Source organism: Meles meles, chromosome 19, assembly GCF_922984935.1.
Source record: "Meles meles chromosome 19, mMelMel3.1 paternal haplotype, whole genome shotgun sequence".
Lineage (NCBI taxonomy): Eukaryota > Metazoa > Chordata > Mammalia > Carnivora > Mustelidae > Meles > Meles meles.
Genome location: NC_060084.1, coordinates 16,108,979 through 16,126,206, shown reverse-complemented (window position 1 = coordinate 16,126,206; position 17,228 = coordinate 16,108,979). Strand labels below are relative to the sequence as shown.

The window sequence follows — 17,228 nt, the reverse complement described above, 5'->3', positions numbered from 1 at the left end:
AGGCCGTTCAACTACCATTTTACCTACTTACCCCATTTACTGTGGCATCTTGATACCCAACTTTTCTTCCCATAGGGGAAAGCCATCAAAGCCATCTTCGTTTCTTCTCCCCTCCCTCCACCATTGCTTTTACTTTGTGGTGTTCTGGATTTGAGTACTGGTTTTGCTATTTGCCAACTGCATGGCTCCTGTCTGGATGGAACCTCTGAGCTTCAGTTTTGTCTTAAATAGAATGAGAATAGTAGGGGTACCTGGGTGGCTCAGTGGGTTAAGCCTCTGTCTTCGGCTCAGGTCATGATCTCAGGGTCCTGGGATCGAGCCCCACATCAGGCTCTCTGCTCAGTGGAGAGCCTGCTTCCTCCTCTCTCTCTGACTGCCTCTCTGCCTACTTGTGATCTCTCTCTGTCAAATAAATAAAATCTTAAAAAAAAAAAAAGAATGGGAATAGTATCTTCCTTGCAGAGCTCTTAAGCAGGTAAATGAGCTAATGAAAACAAGTTTGCTAAAGGGGTTGTAGGTTTCTGGATTGGATCTTGGAACAGAAAAAGGACATGAGTGGTAGAGCTGGTGAATCCAAATAAAGTCTGAAGCTGGGTTGATAGTAATGTACTGATGTCTACTTTTCAGCTTCAACATATGTGCTCACTTTCCCCTAATATTGCTCTTTGTGGTGTCTTTGCAGCTTTTCTGTAAGTCTATAAAGTTATTCCAAAATAAAAATGAAAAGAAACTGCTTTGTGATTGATAGTGTTACACAAATGTCAGATGGTTTTATTTCAGACTTCTTTCACTAGATTATTAGGTTTATTAAACAAGTATTTTTTTTTTGAAGATTTTATTTATTTATTTGACAGGCAGAGATCACAAGTAGGCAGAGAGGCAGGTAGAGAGAGAGAGGGGGAAGGGAAGCAGGACCCTGGGATCATGACCTGAGCTGAAGGCAGAGGCTTTAACTCACTGAGCCACCCAGGTGCCCCTAAACAAGTATTTCTTGAACAAATATCTGTCGAATGACATTTTGCTAAGGAGCATAGGTGGTGTAAAGAGTTATAAAATAAGGGGGCATGTGGGTGGCTCGGCCAGTTGGGCATTTGCCTTTGGTTCAGATCCTGATCCCAGAGTCTTAGGATCAAGCCCTGCATTGGGCTCCCTGCTCAGTGGGCAGCCTGATTCTCCCTCTCCTGCTCCCCCTGCTTGTGCTCTCTCTCTGTCAAATAAATCAATAAAATCTTTTTTTTTAAGATTTTATTGATTTATTTGACAGAGAGAGAGCACAAGTAGGCAGAGAGGCAGGCAGAGAGAGAGAGAGAGAAGCAGGCTTCCCGCTGAGCAAAGAGCCAGATGCTGGGCTTGATCCCAAGACCCTGAGATCATGACCTGAGCCGAAGGCAGCGGCTTAACCCACTGAGCCACCCAGGAGCCCCAGTGAATAAAATCTTTAAAAAAAATTATAAAATAAGTCTCTGCCCTCTAGTCTGTTTAAAAAAAGAAGCTCAAGACACTGTCAGCTAAGTATCAACACAGCAGATGTCACAGGGGCTGTGTGTTGAGTAGTCAAGAGCACAGGTATTTTGGGATCCACAGAGAAGATCAGTCTGGCTTAAGTAATGAAGAGGGCTCCAGGGAGTGGGCTCAAGTGAAAATGAGGTGTAGACAAGAACACAGGAGACAGAGAGTGGAAGTAGTGAAAAACAAAGGGAGCAGATTTGCTCTTGTTTTCAAGAAGGGTGCATGCAGTCTTCGAGGGGAGCTACGTTGTATATATCACACGATTAGGATTAATAGAAAACATGTAAAATACAGCAGTTCTCTAAATCATGACTAAATTGTAACTCCTTGTCTTTGTCAGTCCAGTTTTTTTCTCTACTTGAAGCCCTGTCATGGCCTGATTATGGTGCTCTGTCCTTGGCTTACTGGTGTAACCAGTAACTTAATCGTCTGCAGAGTCAGAGGCCATGATGGGCTGCATTTACCGCTGAGTTTCTTTCAAGCTCTCATGCTCTAAGACACACTCATAAACTTTTTTTACAAAATATTTTATTTATTTATTTGAGAGAGAGACAGTAAGAGAGAGTATGATCTAGGAGAAGGTCAGAGGGAGAAGCAGACTCCCCATGGAGCTGGGATCCCGATGTGGGACTTGATCCCGGGACTCCAGGATCATGACCCGAGTTGAAGGCAGTCGCTTAACCAACTGAGCCACCCAGGCGCCCCAACACTCAAAAACTTTTTGAGCATAGAAGAATACAAGCACGACACAGAAAGTTTGTCAGTGCAAGGATATCCGGCTCTCACACTCTGTTTCCAAATCAAAGTGTAGCACAGAGCTCCAAAACAGATGAGTGCCTGTGGTGAATCAAGGGCTCTGGGTTAGGTCTGTGAATGGATGCAGTCCTGGTGGGAACCCTTCGAACTAGATTTATATCTGCAAGTGTGGCCTGATCCAAATAGCGTTGATTGGAGGGTCTTTACCACTGGCATGCCGTGGAAAATGGGGCTCTGCTTTTGTTCTTTTCATGTCAATAATTTCATTGTAATTCTTTTCAATAGGTAATACATGTACATTATGAGAATTTTATTTATTTTTATTTTTAAAAGATTTATTGATTTGATAGAGAGTACAAGCAGGCAGAGCAGCAGGCAGAGGGAGAGGGAGAAGCAGGCTTCCCAAAGAGTGGGGAGCCTGATGCGGGGCTTGACCCCAGAACTCTGGGATCACAACCTGACACTTAACGGACTAAGCCACCCAGGCACCCTCATCTTGAGAATTTTAAAAGTATAAGAACTCAGACAGTGTAAAGAAAGTCTCCTTCCTGTTCCGGTCCTCTCCCCCCCAGTTTCCTCCCCAGAGGCAGTCACTGTTGTGTTTCTTATGATTCTTTCAGAGATACTCTTTGACTATACAGGCATATGCACATTTATTTGAAAGCACACACATACACACACACGCTAGCCAATATATATGCTGTTCTGCCCTTTCCCACTTAATAATTATCTTAGAAATTTTTGCATAGATTTTTGAATCAAACTTGAAGAACTTTGCCACTTTACTCCCTTTTGCCACATTACTAACCCCAACCAGATACGGGGACAATTTTAGTATCAAAAATAATAATAATTGCAATGGATTGAAATATTTTAAATAAGTTTAAATCCAAGAGCTTATGATGATTTTTACACAAAACAAAATCTCATTTTTCATTTTTGGAGGATGGAAGGAAATCAATTCATTATTCTGAAAATTGGTAAATAAAAAGAAAGACCCAAGCATTTCTCCTGCCTTTTCTTTGCAAGCTGAACCTCAAGGTAGCCAAATAATCAACAGGGGAAAGTTTCTCCTATAGGCATGGTAGGATTAGAATATGGCTGTTTTGCAATCCCCAACCAATTTATGGATTTAGGCAATAATCATCAGTGGGTGCTGACATTGCAAAAGGGTGGCAGCCAGCTGTGATGTGCCTCCTGATGGAAGTAGGCAACTCCCTTTGTGTCACCAACATTGAATACATAACAGCAAAAAGAATATTACAATAAACCCAGCTCTAAATATTACTGGTTCATGGCTATTTTAATTTCATCTATAGCCCCACCGCCTCTGTTCTACACCCCCACCCCACATTCCCCCCACGTCCCTCTTACTGCATCTGTCTTATTTTTTAAGTTTTATTATTTTTTTTAAAGATTTTATTTATTTGTCAGAGAGAGAGAGGGAGAGTACAAGCGGGGGGAGCAGCAGGCAAAGGGAGAAGAGGCTCCCCGCTGAGCAGGGAGCCCCAGATGGGACTTGATCCCAGAACCCTGGCAGACACTTAACCAACTGAGCCACCCAGGCACCCCCTCTTACTGCATTAAATTTTCCATATTGCCAACTGTTCTCCACAGAGGTTCTAATAATTTCTACTCCTGCCAACAGTATGTGAAAATGCCAGTTTTTCTTATACTCTTACCAGTGTTTGTTTGTTTTTTTTTAATTTACCAGATTAATTTTTTTAAAGAGGGGATGGGGCAGAGAGAGAGGGAGAGAATCTTTTTTTTTTTTTTTTTAAAGATTTATTTTTTTTTTGACAGATAGAGATTACAAGTAGGCAGAGAGGCAGGCAGAGAGAGAGAGAGGAGGAAGCAGGCTCCCAGCCAAGCAGAGAGCCCGATGCGGGGCTTGATCCCAGGACCCTGGGATCATGACCTGAGCCGAATGCAGAGGCTTTAACCCGCTGAGCCACCCAGGTGCCCCGAGAGGGAGAGAATCTTAAGCAGGCTCCACACCCAGGCAGAGACTGATGCGGGGCTCCATCTCACAGCCCTGAGATCATGACCCAAGCTGAAATCAAGAGTCGGATATCCGCTTAACTGCCTAAGCCATCCAGGCGCCCCTTAGATTGCATCTCTCATAATTGAGATTGAGCATCTTTTAGTACGTTTAGGGGTAATTTTTTTTTTTTTAAAGATTTATTTATTTGACAGAGAGAGATCATGAGTAAGCAGAGAGGCAGGCAGAGAGAGAGGAGGAAGCAGGCTCCCCGCTGAGCAGAGAGCCTGATGTGGGGCTCGATCCCAGGACCCTGAGATCATGACCTGAGCTGAAGGCAAAGGCTTAACCCACTGAGCCACCCAGGTGCCACAGGGGTAATTTGTATTTCTTTTACTCTGAAGTGCCTGTGCATATTTTAGGTCTTTTTCTTACTGATTTTTAGAGCTACTTTTCATATCAAAGGAATTAGCCATTAGTCCATAGTATGAGTTGGCAATAATTTTTCCCGGTTTGTTGTTTTTCTTTGATTTTTGATTTTGTTTGTGATTTTTTTTTTTTTTTTTTTTTTTTTTTTGCCATTTAAAAAAAACCCTTTAATATAGTTGAATTCATTCATCTTTTATGTCTTCTAGATTTTGGGTGATACTTCAAAAAGTCTTGTCCACTTTGAGATAAAAATATTCTCCTGTGTTTTCTTTAGTTTCTTTTTAGCTTCATTTCTTATGTCAAAATTTTTGATTCATCTGGAATTTATTTTCATGTCCTGGATAAGGTAGGGCTTAACTCATCTTTTCCTCAGTGTACTACCCAGTTGACCAGCGCTGTCCACTGAATGATCTCTTTGCTACAGTGATTTAAAATGCCGCCTTTGTCATATACTAAATTCCTATGTGTGTTTAATTCTGTTTCTGAACTTCCTGTTTATTTCATCAGCATCTGCTTATTCTCCTGTTAACACCACATTCTTTTAATTGTTACAGCTTTATGATGTGTTACTACTTTAGAGAACTCTTCTCCCTCCCACACATATTCACACAGCACTCTTCTTCAGAATTTTCATGGCTTTTCTTCTGTTTTTGGTTTTTTTTTAAATAATTTTTTTCCTAAACATTTTACGTATTTTAAGGAGAGAAAGCGAGAATGAGTATGAGCAGGGAGAGGGGTAGAGGGGGAGGGAGAAGGACAAGCAGATTCTGCGCTTAGCACACAGCCTGACGACGCAGGGCTCTGTCCCACCACTTGGAGATCATGACCTGACCTGAAATTACCAGTCAGAGGCTTAACCTCCTGAGCCATCCAGGCACCCCTAGTTTTTCTTGTAACTTTTAAAATATTTTATTTATTTGATAGAGAGAAATCACAACTAGGCAGAGAGGCAGGCAGAGAGAGAGAGGAGGAAGCAGGCTCCCTGCGGGGCAGAGAGCCCGATGCGGGGCTCGATCCCAGGACCCTGAGATCATGACCTGAGCTGAAGGCAGAGGCTTTAACCCACTGAGCCACCCAGGCGCCCCTTCTTGTAACTTTTAGAATGAGCTTATTTGGTTCTCAAAAATGTCATGATGATTTTTGTATTGGAGTTGAATAAAATTTATAGATTTGCCTGAAGAGAGTTGCCATCTGTTGTGTCTCACCAACTCAGCTGAGCTAGAATAGGAATAGAAGTACGAAGTCTCATCTGTGTGGGGGATACACCAATTGCATAAGATGGCGTCACTTATTAAACAACTAATTTAGTTGATGTGCCAGACAGTGTTTTATACACTGGGGAGAAAGCAAATGAATGGATCACAGGTCGTCCCTAGGCTCTTTTGCATTTCTGAAGAGCAGGTGCATCACATTGTGTGAAGAAATTTTGGTTCCAGCTGGCCCCCAGTCTCAGGTAAGCCAGTAGGATCCTGTCTTGGCTTCAGTTGTTACCGTCTTGGGTTGCTTTAAAGGATAATGGAAGGAGAAGGAGAGCATTGTTAGTGAGGAGTTCACCCTCTGGAGGCAGCCAGTAGGGGTGAGAATTAGGTGCCTCTCAACCTCAGCAGTTTATTTGACCTCTTTGAGCCTTAGTTTCCACAAATGTAAAATGGGATATTCATTGTACCTCATGTGTGGGGTTATGTGTGAGGCTTACAGGAGGTAATGCAAAATGCTTTACACTTTGCCTGGCATACACTGGTGTTGTGTACACGTTAACTACTACCACTTAGATTGGAAATCTGACTCTGCTGGTCTGGTGGTGTCTGATATATTATGTTCAGTTCCTGCTGTCATTATTGAAAAGAGGCAGTAGGAGAAGATACCAAAAGAGAGCAGCCTGGTGATAAGAAGGGAAGGGCCTAGTAACATTAGAGAAAGAGCAGGCCTTCTTACCAGAAAAGAGAAGGTGAATGAGAAACAGTGTGGCCACGTACTTACACTGTATTGGGTGGGGGCTGGAGGGGTGAGGGGGTGGGGCCCCACTCTAAGTCCCACCTCCCTAGGACCAGCCAGTAAAATTCTGCTTCACATAAGAAAAAACTTGCAGGCAGGACATCTGCTCAGTGATGGGATGGTAGCAAATTCCTTGTCAGAAGTGTTTGAGAAGAGTGTAGATAGTACATTTGTTACATTTGAAACTGCAAAAAGAATTTCTGAATTAGGAAGATGAGGCTAAATCACATCTAAGGGGTTTTCCCACAGAATTCTAGTATAAATGTGCACATATGCAGTCACATAGGTAGAAATCCTCTGCAGATGGCTTAGCCATTTTCAAAGAATTCTTCGAAAACCTTGTTGGATCCCTTTTTGAATAAGAAGCTATTGCACTGTCTTGGGGTCCTTGTGAACATGAATGATCATAAAAGAGATAAAGAAGTGGAGAAATAAGGAGACTCAGAACAGGCTTATTTGACTCTCTTTCTCTTTGTCTGTCGTTATTTGGAAGACAAGTCCCTCATCTTTGGTGCTCATCTTTTTCATCTATAGTATTAATCTTTGTTCCATGCTTTGAGCATGAGACTTTAAAAGAACAAGCACATAGTTGGAAGTTTTTTGCTTCTTAGAGTATAGAGAGCTTTTTGAAGGAAGGTGCTATTTGTGCCTGGCAGACAAATGGCAAGTTCAAAGAAATGTAACCCTGCAGATGTGGCCTTGGCCTTGCTTCATTTAGCACCAAACACCTCCCTATTACCCTCCTTCCTGCTCCTCTTTTATTGTAATACGTGTAATCAGAATACTTTAGAAAAATGTAATACAGGTATACAAAAGAGGTAACGTTAGATGTATTTATTTCAGATCCATCTCCCACTTCTTGGGGGTGGGGTGTGGGGGTGGAGAACAGGGGCAGGCCATTACTGACTTGCTGTCATTTCCGAAGTTTTGTTTTATGAAACTTTTTGCCATTGCCAGATACATGCGTGTAACATCGTAGGTATTGTGTTACCACTTTAAGGGAAAAATCTAGTGAATGTGAACACGAGTCTGAGTTGATTTCTGCAATACGATTTCTCTGTTTTCAGTGAACGACGAACCCACTGCAGCCACTGATCCTGAAGAACCCTCTGTTGTTGGGGTGACATCGTCGCCTGCTGCGGTGTCGAGTGTGACCCCGAACCCCACCTCAGTGTCTCTCCCTGCTTCGGCCACCCCAGCAGAAGGAGAGGAGCCCAGCACCTCAGGCACCCAGCAGCTCCCGGCAGCTGCCCAGGCCCTTGATGCTCTGCCCGCCGGGTGAGTAGCCTTTTGGCCCACAGCAGCGCTTCCCCCTCTCAAATCTCAGGCTCCTTCGCCAGGACAGAAACAACATGGTTATTTATTACCTAGTGGCTTGTAGTCTCTGGGGAGGCTGCCTTGCACAGGAGTGAGGGAGTTGTGGAAGAACTGCTTATTCTACAGAAATCCTGAAAAGAATTTAAATCATCTGGGGCAGAATCAATGCTACCTTATACCATGACTTGAAATGAATGGCTTGACTTAAAGAGTCAAGGAACAAGGAGCTCATTTTGCCTTCCTTCGTCTTTGGAGGGTGTTCATTGAGATCCTGCTGAGAAAGCTGCTTTTCTCTCCTGAATTTTATCTTAACAATCTCTGGAGGACATCAGGCTCTGAGTATTATTGTATAAACGTCCTGTAATACACTGGGGCTGATGCTAACAACATGGACTACTCGTTTTCTGGCCATCCTTTAGTTCAGAGTTAAATCTGATGGTAAAGACCTTGAATGATAAGAAGGTGACCCCATTAAGCCAAAAGGAAGTTCAAATTTGGCTATATAGTCGATAGAGATTAAAAGGATGGACCCTGGAATCAGACAGATCTGGTTTCCTGTCTCCACTGGATCCGATGTGTCCTTGCTCCAATGCGTCACCATCCCTGCAAGGGGGAGTCCATAATCATATGTGTCTGTCTAGGAAGTGAAAGGTGGAACATGGTGGCTGTTCCACCTGGTGAGTGATATTCTTCAATCGACTATGGGGAACGGTGAAGAAAGGGAATGGTTCTGAACCGGGGAATAAAGTCTTATCTCAGCAACCGCCAGTCATTGTCAGAGCCAGTCCTGTTGTGATCCTCAAATCCATCCTGCTTATCAGTTTGGTACCAAGGAAACCAGTGTCTTATCACCATAGTCCCTGGTCTGGCTGATGGCGGTGGTGGTGACTGTGGGTGGCTCCCCTGAACCCTGGTAGTTCATAAAGGAAAAGGGAAGGATACACGGTCTATTGCTTGATGTATAATATGCCCCATCTTCTTAAGCCTCTTTAGAAAACCAGCTTGTTAGAAACAAAAATCATAAATCTGAAGGCAAATGTGATTTTTACCACGTGTGTATCACGTCCTTAGCATTTGGCCCGCTAGCTAACATATATCTTACTAAAGTATGATGAATGAATAAACGACAGGTACTGCAAGCAGTTCCTAATACCTCAGACCTGGAGAGATGGGACATTGAGAGGTGGCTCCGAAAAGTTTTTGTGAAGTTCTTCATTTTGCGAAAACATTAATAACCAATTGCTGGTGAGCCCTTTCCTGCAGAGATTTATGTTCTCTCTCATATGTGGTGAAGAATACTAGAAAGACCTTTGTTTGGTTTATAATTTTAGATCTGTATGCTGTAATTTGGGGGGAACAGAGCAAAATCATTTTGGCAGGAAGGAGAAAAAATGGCTGCCTGTGTCCCCTGTGAGCTGTTTGTTTTCTTTCCGCTGAGCAAATGCCTGGAAGGCCGGCTTCGCTCCTGTGTCAGTCACAGGCAATTAGGGCTAATGGCTCAACATGTCTTTATGTAGGGTGTGTGTGAGGGTTACTGTTCTCTGGGATTGGGCTCTTCCTGTTTCCAGGCAGCTGGAAAACTCCAGGCCCTGAAAACACTCTTTATTCTAAGTTTGGCAGATGGAGCAGCCCAGGGAAGCCGATTCCCCACCCCCATCCTTGCCAGAGGCTGAAACACTTTGCTGAGGTAGAGTTTGAACTGTATCTTTTCCTTAGAGCATTTAGAATGTGGCGAGATCCGTGAGCGGGTCTGGGGAGGCCACTGCCCACTCTAACATGGGTACGATGGTATTGAGACCCAGTTTTCCATCTTAAGGTGCCCATCCCTAAGACAGCGGGAGCTTAGTACTCTGCAGGCTGATTCCGGGCCTGGAGATTGGAAATCACCACCAGAACTGCTGAGTGCCGGGCATGCGGATGGCGTGCTTTTGCTGTGCTGCTCTGTGATGGCAAGTTGGAGAAGACATGGTTCCCACAGTGACCTCTGCAACTCAAAGACCTACCGTCACCACACCAGCTTATTTACAGGTTCAGGAGATCTGATCAGGATGGGTTATTCCTTTATTCCTGGCACTTTGGCTTTCGGAGTAAGGAGACCAATTTTCATCTTTTTAAATAAAACTCTGAGCATGACATTTTACACTGAAAATTGCTGTCCTGGCTGCCCTTTGTCCTTAGGTGTAAACGCTCAAATCCTTCATAAGGCCTAAGAAGCCCCACATGGCATAACCCCCACTACCCACTCAGGCCTCCCATGGAGGGCTCTGCTCGGGTCTCTAAGCTCTAGCCTTAATGGCTTAGGCTAGTTGGACAGATGGAGCACCCTTTCCCTGGATTTCGGACGCTCCACCATGCAGGTCACTCTTTCCAAAAACCTCCTTACCATTTTTTCCGTCAATCAACCAGCACTTCCCCTGGGCTTCTTTCCTTGATCCGTGGTAGACAAGGTCAAGTTGCTCTGTCTATTGTAACTCTTCTCACATGTGTATTTTGCTTGTTTCGCATCTCTCTGCCCCACTGGGCTGTAAACGTCAGGGTGACAGGGAGCCTGACCGAAAGTAGGCCCCCCAGACATATTTGTCATGAGTAAACTTAAATGCCATTTTTTTTTTTTCCTCCACCTGGATGAATGTGTTCTGCTTCTTTGGTACCTCAACTATGACAGGAATATTGCATTTTCCTTCCCAGAGGCCAGAGCGGAAGGCTGTCATCCACTGGGTTGCCCGGCTTTCGGTTCAGATTTGCTACTCTCACGGGCTGCGGGACACTCTTCGCTGCTCATGAGGAGTCCTTGTGCACTGGAAGATCCTAGGACTGTGTCTCCTCTTGGCCAAGTCATTTCTGAGCCACACGACATTGCTTTATCGAGGCATCTAGCAGCTGTCTCTTCCCAACTTGATCTTCTTGACCCCTTCAGTCTCCTCTACTCAGCGATTGCCCAAGGTCCACTTGGGAATCCTGAAGTCCTGTCTCCCTGGTGGCTGCATTGCCTTTCTGAAATTTGCAGTGTTTGCAGCTCTGATCTTGAAGAATTTACACACGCCTGTCTGTATGTTTTAAGGACCGAAGGTACAGAAGGCTGTGCTGCGTGGGTCCACAGAGCACCCCTTGGCCCCTTTTCTCTCTCCCTGTCTCCAAACCCTTCAGCTTTCTGTACTTTTAAATTTAATTAGGCTGAAGGAAGCCAAGTGGAAGGGTGAGGCATTTTCAGGTTGCAAACGTTCATTAAAGAAGGGGGTGCCAGGAAGGCCCAGGAGACGTGAGATAGTGGTCACAGGCAGCGGGGAGTGAGGCCACTTTGCTCGGCTGGCCCTGCATCTGTTTTTTATCAGCAGCGAGCCCACTTTGGGAACCAAGTGCTCATTAACAGACCGTGTGTACATGGCTTAGATAAACTCCAAGTGCGTCCTGGGCTCTGCAGCTCCCTCAGTCCCTCGCACACAGAGGCACATTATTTGACTCTGGCAGCCAGCGCTCTGCTGTGGTTTCTTACATAAGGGAGGCCGTTGTGTTTGGACTGCCGACTTACCTCAGCACTGCCATTTCACACCATCCTTTTTCTCCCGCAGTCATTGGCTGGCCTGTCTGTTTCCTGCCTCAAAGTAGAATTAATTGAGGAGGGGTGTTTTCTAGATCTTTCGGCTCTGTCATCTCCGCTACCCCCACACCCATTCCTGGACGTCCAGAGGCCCTTTGCCCCAGGTGCTCCTTGAAACACTATCAAGGATGACAGTCTCCTACGAGCTCTTGGATGTTTTGTTTGTGGAGAGCTTTCAGAGACGTTGGAATTTGGAGCTTCTCCGCTAAGTTATAAACCAGCCGCTGCCATTGCATTTCATTCCTAACTCATTTTTGGCACTAGCCAAAGCTCCTTACCCAGGGAGTTAGAAAACGGTCCTTCTTACACGGTCTGTGAAGAACCAATCCTTTTTTTTTTTTTTTTTCTCTCTCTTTTCTGTTTTTATTTTCTTATTTTCAGTCTGTTAGGAATCTCTACTTTTGTTCTCTGCTTCTCCACTGATCACATTAGTTAGATGTGGCGATGCTAAATTGGTACAGAAGTTTCTAAATGCTTGGAAACTTCTGTACTTTTCTGGTCGCTAAACAGTAACCATTTGGGCCATGGACCATGCTTTGAGTGCCGCCAGATTAAAGGATTATACTGGGAGACTCTGTGCCTTCTTGTTGAATATGGTTTCGTTCTTGGCCATGCAAGGACTATTACACACTTAGATAATGCTGAATATCGGCACATGCTTCTGGCTTCCTCCTCCTCTTCTCAAATGAAACCTTATTTCCAAAGATTCTTGTGTTGTCCGAGTCCGGTCCATGAGACAGTCTCACACTACTATATGTGTGTGTAATTATGTGTAATTACAAATGCCCATTCTTACTACACTTTCTTGAGAGCTCCTCAAGAGCAGAGACAATTGTGTCCATTTTCATATCCACCAGCACCTAGCCTAGTACCCGGCTTAGAGGGAGATGGGGTGAGAAGTATTTGATAATGAGTAGATAAATGATTTCACATTCTCAGTAGCATTTAAACTTAAAAAAAGATTCTTTTTAAGTAGAAAAAGAAAATGGAGAAGAGCAGCAATAACAAGCCAATGCCCAGATTTAACCATTGGTGCTTTCCAGATTATATATAGTTTTTCCTGATCATTAGTGACTGCTAACTTGTGTTCAGTGTTTACAGTGTGTAGGGGAACGCTAAGTTTTGCCCATGGATTATATGGTTAAGTCTTGACAACACTGTGTGGGGTAGCTGCTTTTATCTTCATTTTACAAATGAGGAGACCTTAAGCAATTTGCCCAGGACCACATATGCAGACAACATACACGTAAACACACATCTACTAAAATTTAATCATCTTATAGCATGTGCTTTTAAAATTTATATATATTTTTTTAAAGATTTTATTTATTTATTTGAAAGACAGAAATTACAAGCAGGCAGAGAGGCAGGCAGAGAGAGAGAGGAGGAAGCAGGCTCCCTGCTGAGCAGAGAGCCCGATGCGGGGCTCGATCCCAGGATGCTGGGATCATGACCTGAGCCAAAGGCAGAGGCTTTAACCCACTGAGCCACCCAGGCGCCCCTAAAATTTATATTTTTATTGTAACATATTGTAAGCGTGCAGTTATGCTTGGAGAGTAATATGAAACATACCTGTGGGCTCACCACCCAGCTATATCAGACTTTCGAGTTATGTTATGTTTGCTGCAGGCTTCCCGTTTCTTTAACCTCTTGACGAAGACATTAAAAATCCATTAGAAAGTTCCATGAACCTCTTCCCATTTCCATTCTCTATATACAGAGCTACATGGAATTGGCATATTCATTTAAACTGCTATAAGGTATTCTATTGTATGAATAGGTAAATTTTATTTATAAATCAAATTTATTTATGTTTACTATATTTATGTCATGTAAATATAAAATATAAAAACATAAATGTATATTTAAACACATATATTATTTTAGTAAACATATATGTTTGATAATTTATTTTTATATATAATTATACCTTCCATTTGTATACTTAATAATATGACAACTAAGTAAATGTTTATATATTTTATATTTATACTGTTATTATCTCCTCACAATTATAAACATGCTACAGTGAAATTTTTCTGTGCGTATCTTGTCTGTGTTGTCTATTTTTTTTTTTAAAGATTTTATTTATTTCTTAGGGAGAGAGTGCATGGGGCTTTGCGGGGAAAGGGGCAAGGGAGAGGGAGAGAGAATCCTCAGGTAGACTCCCCACTGGACGTGGACTGTGAGATGCAGCAGGGCTGGATGCCAGGACTTTTAAGATTGTGACGTGAGATGAAACCAAGAGTCAGATGCCTAACTGACTGAGCCACCTCAGTGTTCCTGCATGTCTGTTTCTTTAAGGCATGTACTAGAGCTGGAATGTTTTTGTAAGGGTTGAAGATCTTCAATTTTAGTAGATACGATCAAATTGCTCACCAGTACTCCCATGAGCATGCATAAGCATTCCTGCTAAAATTTAATATTGTGGGGCACCTGGGTTGCTCAGTCGGTTGAGTGTCTGCCTTTGGCTCAGGTCATGGTCCTACGGTCCCAACCCTGCATCGGGCTCCCTGCTCATGGATAGCCGCCTTCTCCCTCTCCTTCTGCTGCTGCTCCCCCTGCTTGTGCCCTCTCTCTCTCTCTGTCAAATAAATAAATAAATAATCTTAAAAACAACAACAACAACGAAAAATATTGTGAGGGTTTTTTCTTTTTGGCCAGTTTGATGGGTGGAGGCTTTGTAGTTTTAATTAGAATTTCCTTTATTACCACTGAGATTGAACCTCTTTTACATGTTTTTATTTGGTTCTTTGATTTCCCATTTTTTGAGTTGCCTCTTCATATCTTTTTGTTCATTTTTCTATTTGGCTATTTGTCTTTTTCTCTCTAATATGTAGTGTTTATATATGCTGGATACTAATTTCTTTTTAATTCTGTGCATTGCAGACATTTTCTTCAGGATGTGGTTCATCTTTTCACTTTTTAATGTTGCCTTTCATTGTACAGGAGTTCAAAATTTAAAGCAGCCTTGTTTGTTAAGCTTCGTATGCTGTTTGTGTCTTATCTAAAATTCCTCCTTACGCTGATGTAAAAATTTTACTCACACGCTCCACATTTTGTTGATTCTGACACACTTGTTATTTCACATTTAAACTTGAAAATCAAGATGTAATTTATAAGCTTAATTGGCAGCATTTTTTTCTTTCTTAGTAATATGTTAAATCATATAATTGATGGCATTTTAGATTTAATGAAAAATAGTATATTAACATAATTTTAAACAAAATTTTGATTAAATTATATGTGTTATTTGTTAACTTGCTTTTTCCACCCAATATATGGTACCTAGCTGGACAAGTCTATATTATCTATCATGTTATTTTCAATGAGTGTAATATCCATTAGAGAAATGACATAATTTATTGTACTACTCCTCCATTTTGGGGGCATTTAGGTTGTTTCCAGGTTTTGTGTAACATGCTGTAACCTACTGTGATAGATATACTTACAGCTAAATCGTTGACACATGATTATTCCCACAATATACATCCTAGAAGAGCTGCTGACTTATGAGATATTCATATAGGAAAGTTTTTTGACCAAGCTGCCAAATTGCCCTTTTCAAAGAGTATACCTATTTTTGCTCCCTCCAACTCTTTTTTTTTTCAGTGACTATTCCTCTGCATTGCCAAATTTATCTGCAAGATCTGTTATCAGCAAAAATGTTTCACTTTTTTTTTTTAATTTTTTAATGTACACCATCTTCAGGTATTGTCTTGCCTCTGCGGGAGAGCATACATTTTAATATTGTCATCCTTCCTGGAGGAGCTTTGGAGACTTTTCCAGTGCAAAGAAATTGGATGGTTGAAGGGGAAGAAAAACAGACTTAATTCAGAAGCCTTGATTGCTACTAAACATTGCCATTCTCTGCTTAAAGGGCATAAAGTGCTGGTTGCTGATGGTTTTTTAAGAAGGGGTTAGTCTGCTTAGATTGAAAGGGAGGCTCAGTATCCCAAGAAGGTTTGCTGGGGGAAGACCCGAGTTTTACACATTTCCTACCCAGTTTACAAAGGATCTACTGAAGCCATGAAAACGGTGAGCAGATTTGTTCCCTCGCATCTAGATTTCTGGCTCATAGAAGTCTAAAAACGTCCCTAACAGAAGTAAATCTTATGGTTCACCCAGGAAGTGGCCGAAGCTTGGGGATTAGGAGTTGGTTCAGAGTCATTTATTAGATGAGCATAAAATACCGTGGGGTTTGGGCCTCTGCAGAGCAGAACTTCCACACTGGCAGTTTTAAGAATACTTGAATACTTTGTGTCTTTTTCTAAAGTTGAGTTTTTTTTTCTAAGTAGCCAGCAAGACATCTTTTCTTTGGGGCATGTAAGGGTTTGGGCCTGACTTTGTTTTGTAACAGAGTGTTTTTGAATGAGAGTCAACTTTACTAACGCCCAGTGCCTGTATTACTCATAGTGTGTAAATTAGTAAATAATAAAAGGTAATTAAGATCGAATTTTTTGAGCACGTTGATAGGTAAATCTGTGAGGGCCTTTTATTTTATTTATTTATTTTTAGAAAGATTTTATTTATTTGACAGAGAAAAGCAGCAGGCAGACGGAGAGGGAGACGCAGACCCCCGCTGAGCCAGGCCTTGGGATCATGACCCGAACCCAAGGCAGAGGCTTCACCAGCTGAGCCCCCTAGGCATCCCTATGAGGTCCTTTTAAAGAGAACATCTCTGATACTAACCTGAACTCCTTGCCTGGCTTTCAGCCCTTCCCAACTTAATCCAACTCTTGGTGAAAATGTGATTCTGCCCAAACATAGGAAATCTGACCAGGTGGCATGTTGATCAGGGTTGGTTTGAGTGGCAAAATAATCAAGAATTCCCTGAAGACCTTTCAGGAAACCTTCCACAGGAAATGTAGTTTGGGGGACCAGACAATTTCAGTTTGTCCAGGAGAGAAATGATTGGGTGTCATCTTGACAATGGGATTTTTTTACCCATTTAAGATGGTGATGCGGGGGGGGGGTGGGGGGTGGGATGGGGGAGTGGCACGCATGTTAGGGCATGGGCACGGAAGACACAGAACTGTATAAAAGGCATAGGAACAAAGGTAATTTAAGTTAAAAAAATTATCTACGATTAATTGAAATTGGAGAGTACTTTTTAAGTGCCTTGGAATACAAATACCCTATGTAGTTCGTGGTCGAACTGAATGTTACTCGTTGAAGGCCAAGGAGCAATGTGTTGGGAAGGCACCTGAATCAAGCTTGATGCTTTGAACACTGTTTCTGAGAGCATCAAAGAAAGCTATTCAGTGGGAGAGGATATGACCATGTGACCAGGATGCAGTATTGAGACCCATGGGTAGTGTGATTGAAAAGCCTTTTTATCTCAGTGTGAAGAAGATGCTTATAAGGGACAGAAACCTAACCCCTGACAGGGATGTGCTGATGAAAGGTCGCTGCCAGTATCACTTTCTTGGCATGGGGAGACCAAACCAAGACAGTCGGAAGGCTTAATCTATGTGGGTCAGCAGCTACTGAGGAGACAGGAGAATCGGGAGGCTCTTTTGATTGTCGCTAGAATCGACCAACTGTGCTGCAGTGAATGAAGGGAAGAGGTTTGTATGAATTCTGAGGAGCCGTGCAGGTAAGGGAGGAGTCGAGAGTTCTCTAAGAAAAGCAGTTAGGCCA

The 17,228-nt window shown here is 42.7% G+C and overlaps 1 protein-coding gene across 1 annotated transcript in view; it reads left to right on the top strand.

Annotated features, from left to right (window-relative positions):
* Window positions 1-17,228, top strand: part of WWP2 (WW domain containing E3 ubiquitin protein ligase 2) — a 156,106-nt gene that overhangs the window by 105,581 nt on the left and 33,297 nt on the right. The window contains exon 8 of the mRNA XM_045988596.1: window positions 7,738-7,948. Coding sequence (XP_045844552.1) covers window positions 7,738-7,948 — 211 coding nt within the window. The remainder of the gene's footprint in view (window positions 1-7,737; window positions 7,949-17,228) is intronic.